We start from the raw sequence: 9,182 nt of genomic DNA on the forward strand, positions 1-9,182 counted from the left end.
CCACACAGACAAACAACTGGGTCCGAGTCCCCGCCTCCTCTTCAAGCGTGGGGGCGAATCGTAAGTGACAGCCAACCAAGGTGCAGTGAGTGACCAAGTCCAGGCAGATTCCAACTATCATCGCCGCCGCTGCCAGCTTGGCTTGTTCCTCGTGTCGGGCGCCGCCGCTGCCAGCTTGGCTTGTTCCCCGTGTCGGGAGGTACTAAGGTGACACCGGGAGTGAGCCTGAGGAGAGGAGGACGTGGAGGCAGGAGCACTGACACTGGCAGGGGGGACATTACACAGGGACACGTTGTTGCGCTACGCAACCACAATGCCAATTGTCCCTCCCAACCAAAAAAAGGCCCTGGTGGTGACGCTGCAATGACCAGTCAGAAAGTGATGGGAAAGCATTGGCACAACAAATGGATAGTTCCTAACGCTAACATATCCATACTGGAACTTCTTGCAAGAAACTCTTTACATGAACTACATTCGAATTCGTGGAAAGTCATCAGAGCTGCAGCCAGGAGCTTCTGCAGAGAGAAAGGGCTCGAAAGTGAAGCTCATAAAAAAAAAATAATTTGAGGGTAACGATGTTACAAGACCCGCCATCTCAATGGCCTTCAGTGAAGAGCATCGCCAGAGACGCGTCTAGGAATGTGCAATATGGTGAGGTGAGGAATGATTCTGCTGCCAGAAAGTCAAGGCGTGTCCGACTTTAAAAAGAATTTTATTTCTAATGTTAAGTTCCTCCATTTAACAGTGACGAGTCTCTAATATTATTTATTTGTCGTGCTTCTTTTTTCTGTATAATGTGTGTACATCAGTTATTTACATGCAAAAAGGTTCTTTTCTGTTCATTTATTGTACTATATACATTACGAAAGTTTTCATACATACACAATTTACATGCAAAATGTTTCTACTGTTATATTATTAATGTTATTTTATTATTCTATTGACATTTAGTTTGTTTGAATTAAATAAGCGATAATCTGTGTTTGTAGCAATATTATGTGTGTGTGTATGTGTGGGTTACAAATTTTAGTTTAGAAACGGTCCTGAGGGCACTCTTGTTTAAAAAAAAGAATTTCAAATAAAACTGATATAAATTCTACTCATTTATTTTCAAATATTCATAAATAATATTAAAACACGTTTTATATTTTGTATGGACCCTCAGTCAGACCTTCCTTATCTCGGTGTACTTTTGTACTTACATAACGAGTCATTCTCAAACTGTCTTTCTTACAAAGCCCCGTCTTAGAAATACTCGTCCATGTCACGTTTCTTGTTTTCTTTTCTTCCCAGATGTTTACTGATTTCTCTCATTAAATTAACAGAGACGTCGATCCGCAGAGCGGTCACTTCTACACGGTCTTCGATTGGACGGATCAGTCCGATGCCGTGACGTGCTGATTGCTCAATAAAGCCGCACGAGCAGAAGCAGTGCCACTGATTTCCCGCGCTCCATTCTCGCGCCTCGAGTCACCTGCGCGCGCCGCTGCCGATAATTTAAATCCGTGCGCGTGCTTAGCTGTTCATGTCGTGTTTCTGTTTCGCGTATTAACAACATGGCGCGTTTGGATTGTTGCAGTCTTTTCGGGCTGGTCGTGAGCGTGTCGCTCGCCCAATTTGTGTTTGGTGACTTGCATGTGACTAAGAAATGTGACGTTGACAAGTCTATGACTCTGTCATTTGCAGGCTCTCCGACCGCTTTTCTCCAGAGTGAGTGCGGCGTGTTCTCGACCACTGGGACTTGTCCACCCCCGCGTCTTCAAGTAAATCTTGTCGACTTTTCTCTTTTTCAGATACGAGAGGCGGACTGGTGAAAGTGACCCACAATCTCCCAGGAGTCGTCCTCCGTGAAATCTCTGGCCGCACCACACTAACGGTGCCCTTGTCTTCCTCGTACGGTTATGCGGCTGAGCAGGTGATTAGCGCCGTTGGTTGCCGATTTTTAATCAAGTTGTGTATCTTGTATTGGTTTGAACCTCCTGTTCTTTATAGGGCTCCCAGTATGTCGTGACCATTGCCTTTGGATCTCGATCAAATTTGAAAACCTTCACATGCCCTAAACCAGGTAGGTTTCTCTTCTGCGTTGGCATACTGAGTGTCTCTCCCATCTTCTAAATGGGCTTTTTGACCTTCGCAGCTCGCCGATCTGTGAGTGTTGCTGAGAGATGTGCAGTTACAGCAAGTGAGAAGCTTCCTTGTGGAGGGTCTTCATCCATCACTCAAGCAGACTGTGAAGCCAACAACTGTTGCTATGATTCGAGCAGCAGCACCAGTCCATGCTACTATGCCAATGATGGTGAGTGGTTGGAGTGAGTAAACAAATGTGGCTGCTACTGGATATTCATGCTTATTTGCTTTGATCAGTGACTGTGCAGTGCACCCTGGATGGCCAGTTTGTAGTGGTGGTGTCTGAGAAGGTGACCCTTCCTCCCCTGGATCTTGGGTCCATCCAGTTGGTGGACAGTAGTTCTCCCAGCTGCAGCCCTGTGACCAGCCTGTCCAGCTTTGTCCTGTACCAGTTTCCAGTCAGTGCCTGTGGCAGCACAGTTCAGGTGAGAGAGGCTTGGGGTTACAGCAATGTTCTTCAATAGGTGGCCCAGATGTTTGTCTGGGTTCAAAACACCTAACATTCATTCTGACCTTCAACATGCCTTAAAGGATTCTTGATTAGAAATCTACTAGATGGACCACTTTTACTTTAGAATATTTCTAAAGAAAATGTGCTAGTGCCTTAGAATCACTGTCTACCTTTCTCTGAGGATCATTTTTCTTGTGTTTCAGGTGTCTGATGGCAATGTGACCTACCAGAACACCATGTCTGCAGCCATCACTGTGAGGAGTGGTCCAGAAGGCTCCATCACCAGGGACAGTGTCTACAAGTAAGGCTTCTGAACCTGCTTCCTCTAACCCTAAATGTGCTCTGCCTGCTATCGTGTGGTGTTTCTCTCTCTCTCTCTCTTCAGGTTATTCTTCCAGTGCACCTACTCAGGAAGCCAGGATGTGCACGTGGAGGCTGAGGTGTATACTGTGGCGCCACCTCTTCCAGTAGTAGAGCAAGGGCCATTTGACCTGGAATTGGTCATTGCAACAGGTACTGTAAGGGGTGGAGTCCCTGTAGGCTTATCGGTGGATTCCTTTAAAGCCATCTCCTGAATTAACCTCTTGTAGAATGTGGACTTAACATGAGTAAATCTGTATGAGGCCTAGCTGAGGTTCTGCTCTGTAACCAAAATCTCCTTTCCATTGCCAGATTCCTCCTATGGCTCCTACTATGTGGATGCTGACTACCCAGTGACCAAAACTCTGCGGGATCCTGTGGCTGTGGAAGTGCACATCCTGAACAGGACTGACCCTAACCTTGTTCTGACTCTTGGGGACTGCTGGGTCACCCCAGGACCTTCTGCTTCCAGCCAGCCCCAGTGGAGCCTTCTGGTGAATGGGTAGGTACACCTCTGTGTGAGGGTGGGGAGAGATTGATCAGTGCTAACACTGGGGTCTGCTTTGCTTAGGTGCCCATACACGGGAGACAACTACTTGACCAGCTTGGTGAACGTAGACGGCACATCTGGATTGGCCTTCCCAAGTCATTACAAGAGATTTGTGTTTGAGATGTTTGCTTTTGTGGATCCTCTCACTCAGCAAGCCTTGGCTGAAAAGGTAAGTACCTTTTGGCAAGTGGGAATTATCTTTTTTTTTTTTTGCTGCTCCTTGGTGTGTAGAAGAATCCATTGTTGTAAAATTGGGGAGAAGTTGTACATGTGTAGTGGGGCTCCTACAAAGTGTTCTCTTATTAGATCTTCATCTACTGTGTTGCTGCTGCCTGTTATCCTTCTGCCTCAGACCCCTGTACTCAGATCTGCCCTGCAAGAAGTGAGTAGTCTAATTCAAATTAATTAACCAAAGATGCTATTCTGTTTAGTAGAACATTGACTATTTTATTTGGAATGGATAGCTTTTAATTGCAGAGCTAGAATGGCTTACTGATCCTTTTCTGTTTTCAAGGATCTGGAAGATCTGCAGATGAGATGACCCCAGTAGTTTCATCCAGGAAGAATAGGCTCCTTCACAGTGGTCCTGTTATCTTGGAGGCTTACCAGGTGCAAACATCCAGACAGGAGCAGGAAGGTAACCATCTTGGTCCTCCTGGAGTAGGCCAGAGTTCTGCTTGAGGTCTTCATCCTTCACTGTATGGCTTGGAGAGTAAATGTCCTTTGTCTTCCTCCCTCAGCCTCTCTTCCCACTGGATACCTGGTGCTGGGAGCTGCAGCTGCCATGTTGATGGTGGTGCTGGTTTTGGCTGTAGTTGCTCTGAGGAGGCTGAACAGGCAAAATGTGAATCTGAAAATTTAATAAAACTTCTTGGCTATTAACTTTTGGGTTTCTTTCTTGACTGGGTAATCGCAGCCTTTTTTGGGGTTGCTATTCAAGAGTGATCTGCCGAGTTAGCTTTTTGCTTAATACAAAGTGTAATTTCGGGAGGTTGGCCTGCTCCAGTGATTAGGCAGCAGTTCCTACCATCACGGAGGTCTTGCTAAGAATTTCAGCTTGGTGATGGGTGCTGATATCCCGTGTCTCATACTGGGGGTTTAAACCCTTGTCCCTAATTTTCTATTTTTCTTTATAGAAATTAACTGATCATGTTGAATGATAATGTAAGAATTTGGGAATTTGATTCCTAAAACTTTTTTTTGTCCCATTTATCTGTTAAGTGTATGATGTAAATGGGAGGGGGGGCTACATGAACTGACTTTTGTCAATCATTGCTAATAAGGAGCCATTTTAAACAATGCAGCAGTTTAAGATTGAAACAAGCAATTGGGGTTGAGGAACCATAAATGAGACCACTAGAACAAAGCATCAAAACCCCCCTTAACCAGTCAGTACATCTGCAATAGAACTTTCCTTCAGAAAATGGGTTGGAGCAAAAAACCTGCAGTCCCTGTGGCTCTCCATTACCGACATTGCCCACTCCTAATGTAATGTAAGGGTATCGAACCACACTGCCTCCTACAATTACAAGCAATTGGCTTTTTGACCTGAAAAGGTTGTGGGTCTGAATTTGAGCATAAGCAGAAGAATGGACTTTGCTTGAGATCGGAGTTCTCTTGAAGTGTCTGCCACTGTGGGGCTGCTTTTATCTTGAACATGGTAGAGCTGATTGTTTTAGTCGGTCATGGACAATCAATTTGTGGCTTTGCTAGTGATTTTTTTTTCTGCTGCTTTCCCAGGTCCTAAGCAAAGCTCTTCATCTGTATTTCTTCTCTTGGGTGATAGGGTTTTAAATTTCCTTAAGAAATTAAGAGGAACAAATCTGAAAACGTCAATTCAAATGAATTGACAAGTTAATTGGCAGCACAAACGGCACACAATTAAAAAGGGATAGCATGGACGCCTGCAGCTTCCAGGCTGGAGTTTGTGACCCCCTGTCTGAAAAGGGTTGTGGGTGTAAATCCCACCTCTCTGATCTTTGAGTTCCTTATGCTCAAATTCAAAGTTCCCTTGGATAGGAGTCTGTCTCTGGTCACTGGACCCTGCTGCTCGATCTTGAATATGGCAGACCTGATTGTCCATGACATCTTTTGTATTCAATTTGTGGCTTTGCTAGTGTTTTTTACTCGGCTATGGGTTGGATATGCAGCAGCCTGAGCAAAGCTCTCGCATGTATTTCTTCCTTGCCCCCAACTTCTCTTGGGTGATTGGTTGGTTTATTTTCTGGTCAAGTTGGAAGGAAGTTCATTTCTGCTGCTGCGATCTTGTTCTGTTGGTTGCTACCCACCTGCGTCCATAGATGAGGGTGGAGATATCTCAGTAAATGTAGTGCTCTGAGCTCGGCGCTTTCTTCATGACTGGCCTACACAATTTCCATTGGCACAGATACTCCTGGTTTTTGTCTCTCAACCCCTTTGCTAGACCCTGACCTGCTAAAACTCTTCTTCTTGAGGTAACGCCTCAACGGGGATGGGGTACTCCACTATTTCCTAATTCAGAACAATGCCCTCCGATTCAAAGCTGCTCATCATCCTCCTCACTCCTGCACACTTAACTGTACATCACCCTAGTGTATGGCTAAGGTCACAGTCCACTGAATACAACGTATCTGCAAAGACAAGATGCGATCCACTCCATGGCTGCACCCAGAACCTGGAAATTGTCTGTAAAATCATGAAGAGAATCCCTGGTGGAGTCCCCCACCCACCAGGGACAAGTTAGATTTACTGCTGGAAATGCAAACCAAGCTCTGGATGTGAAAAGCCCACAATAACAGACCTGGTACCCAATGCTCCTGATCTCTTCTCTTCCCCAATATGTATGACTGTAACCCCAAGGGCTGCGATTATATGCCTTTGACAAGTTCACAAAAAACCATGTCCTCTTGTTGGACATCCTTCCAAAACCCTGCTGAATCTGCAATAGACGTTCTGAATGTGAGGGTCAAGCAGCATGCTGGGCCCTTTCTTTCCAGAACTTTGTCACAGCCTTTCACAGGGAGATAATTTAGTGTAGTTGGCAGGATTAGGCAGAGAACTTTGTCTTCGGGGAGCCCTACTTTCCCACTATGACCTCCATGCCGTTTTGAAGAGATGTTTCAACTTGCACAGAACCAACAACTTGCAGAGTCCTTAAGAAGTCACAATGAATGTCTTCCACCCAGGAGGACCCTACCTAACTACCTCTGTGATCGCCGCTCTAGTTGATACAGGAGCCGCCCTCCTGAATCCCCAGTGGAATTCAGGAGGTCCTTGTAGTCAGGAGATGGAAGGAACACTTCAACAACATCATTTCTTTCTATAGCATGTTTTCATACAAATGATGGAGCTCAAAGTGCTTTACAAGATGAAGAAAGAGAAAAATATAAAGATTAGGCTAATTAAGAATCAAGTAAGGTGTGATGGCCAGGGAGATCAGAAAAAACAAACAAAACCTGCAAAGGTTCTGAGGCCATGAGACCACCAGCCCAGCCCCCCCTAACATCAATGATCTCAATCCGTTCTCATGATATTCAGGGTTCACATGGAAGAACTTGATGATGCTGGTCATGTGGACCTATGGCCTTCAATCCATCAATGGAGGGACATCACAGTGCTCTGATCAGGTGGTGGTGGAGCAGATCGTCGCCACAGAAAACCGGAAAAAGAACAGAAGAGAAAGTAGGGTTAGTATGGATAGTGGAGCAATGATAATTCAATGCATATACAGAATATTAGAGTTGCACTAACTTGAAGCTTTGAGAAAGCCATGTGAAAAGTAAGGAGTTTTCAGTAGTGTTTTAAAGTGCTCCACCAGATCAGCCTGGTGAATTTCTATTGGTAAGCTATTCCAGGTTCATAACAGCAGAAGGCCGCCCGCCTCACTACTTCTTTTAAGTTTAACTCCTGGAATTCTAAGCAGACCCTCATTTCAAGATCTAAGGTTACGATTTGGAATGTGAGGTGACAGGCATTCTGAGATACCGGAAGAAATGAGATGATTGAAGGCTTTGTACACCATATAAACCTGGTCTGGAGTCTTCTGAGCAGGTTTTCATTAAGGATATCTCTCAGCTTTGTTTGGCTCAGCTTTCCCTCCACCCTGCCTTGAAAAAATGCAATTACAGACTTTATGAAATTACTGAATGCATAATTAGTACACATTAAGACATGGGCCCCACCAAAGGTCACGTGGAAAGACGATTTCCCCTCCGATATTAATAGTCAACTCAATGAGTATTTAAATTTACAAAACCTGCTTGAGCCTTTTCAATCTGGATTTAGAGCCCTACATAGCACTGAAACTGCTTTATTTAAGGTAGCCAATGACTTACTGATAATCATAGATTCTGGGATGGCCGCTATTCTAGTTCTTCTTGACTATTGATACGGTTCACCATGACATTTTACTGTCCCGACTTTCAGATATTGGTATCTCTGGTGCCGCTCTTTCTTGGTTCACATCACACCTCAGTGATCGACAGTATTATGTCTTTCATTATGGAATCCAAATCTGCCACTAGTTCATTCACACAAGGTATCCCTCAAGGGTCTGTTCTCGGTCCAATCCTCTTCAACCTCTCTATGTTCCTATTAGTTGAAATTACTCATCAGTGTGGTCTGAGCTGCCACTGCTATGCCGATGACACACAACTTTATGTAAGCGTGGATGGAACTGCAACATCTTCACCTGTCGCGCTGACAGACAGACAGACTGCATTCGGGAAATCAATTATTGGATGACAGATCATTTTTTACAACTCAATCCTGATAAAACAGAAATCTTTTTAGTTGGCTCCAAATCTGTCCTTTCTACCTTTCGTGGGCCAAAAATTGACATGGATGGGATCCTGGTTCAACTCTCAGCATCATTAGAACATTTAGAGCATTAGAAGACTCTAGACGAGAACAGGCCATTCAGCCCAACAAAGCTCGCCAGTCCTGTCCACTTGTTTCCTCCAAGAAAACATCAAGTCGAGTTTTGAAAGTCCCTAACGTCTTACTGCCTACCACACTACTTGGTCTCTTATTCCAAGTGTCTATCGTTCTTTGTATAAAGAAAAACTTCCTAATGTTTGTGTGAAATTTACCCTTAACAAGTTTCCAACTGTGTCCCCGTGTTCTTGATGAGCTCATTTTAAAATACAAGTCTCGATCCACTGGACTAATTCCCTTTATAATTTTAAACACTTCAGTCATGTCACCTCTCAATCTTCTTTTGCCTAAACTGTGAAGGCTCAGCTCTTTTAATCTTTCCTCATAACTCATCCCCTGTAGCCCTGGAATCATCCTAGTCGCTCTTCTCTCATCAGTCCGTAATTTGGGTGTCGTCTTTGATCAGCTTCTTGCTTTTCAACCACACATTAGCTCAATAGTACAGACAGACTGTTTTCATCTCCACAACATCTGCATTCTTTCCTCAGTGTCAAAGATATTGAGTCACTCATTCACGCTTCCATCACCACCCATCTGGATAATTGCAATGCTTTGTTTTATGGCCTCAAGACTAAATATCTCAACAGATTACAATATGTTCAGACTTCTGCTGCTCATTTACTTACACACACTAATAAAATCTGCTCACATCACTCCTGTCCTCAATGAGTTACATTGGTTACCGGTTTCTTCAAGAATCAAATATAAAATTATCCTTCTCACTTTTAAAGCCCTTCATGGTTTGGCCCCTCGTTATCTGTCTGAGCTGCTGCTTCCTTA

The 9,182-nt window shown here is 44.3% G+C and overlaps 1 protein-coding gene across 1 annotated transcript; it reads left to right on the forward strand.

The window, feature by feature from the left end:
- The first annotated feature begins 1,509 nt into the window (after positions 1 to 1,509).
- Positions 1,510 to 4,370, forward strand: LOC120528265 (zona pellucida sperm-binding protein 4-like). Its single transcript, XM_039752394.1, has 12 exons — positions 1,510 to 1,710; positions 1,794 to 1,915; positions 1,993 to 2,065; positions 2,138 to 2,296; positions 2,365 to 2,552; positions 2,782 to 2,879; positions 2,964 to 3,091; positions 3,251 to 3,440; positions 3,510 to 3,657; positions 3,795 to 3,870; positions 4,003 to 4,125; positions 4,229 to 4,370. The coding sequence occupies exons 1-12, from the start codon at positions 1,557 to 1,559 to the stop codon at positions 4,348 to 4,350; spliced, it is 1,581 nt and encodes a 526-aa protein (XP_039608328.1). The 5' UTR covers positions 1,510 to 1,556; the 3' UTR covers positions 4,351 to 4,370.
- The last annotated feature ends 4,812 nt before the right edge of the window (positions 4,371 to 9,182 follow it).

This window comes from Polypterus senegalus, chromosome 4 (genome assembly GCF_016835505.1).
Source record: "Polypterus senegalus isolate Bchr_013 chromosome 4, ASM1683550v1, whole genome shotgun sequence".
NCBI lineage: Eukaryota > Metazoa > Chordata > Cladistia > Polypteriformes > Polypteridae > Polypterus > Polypterus senegalus.

Coding starts and splice junctions, on each gene's coding strand:
- LOC120528265 (XM_039752394.1), top strand. CDS start 1,557: ATGGCGCGTTTGGATTGTTGCAGTCTTTTCGGGCTGGTCGTGAGCGTG. Junction 2,297..2,364: donor ATGCTACTATGCCAATGATG/GTGAGTGGTTGG, acceptor TGCTTTGATCAG/TGACTGTGCAGTGCACCCTG. Junction 2,553..2,781: donor CCTGTGGCAGCACAGTTCAG/GTGAGAGAGGCT, acceptor CTTGTGTTTCAG/GTGTCTGATGGCAATGTGAC.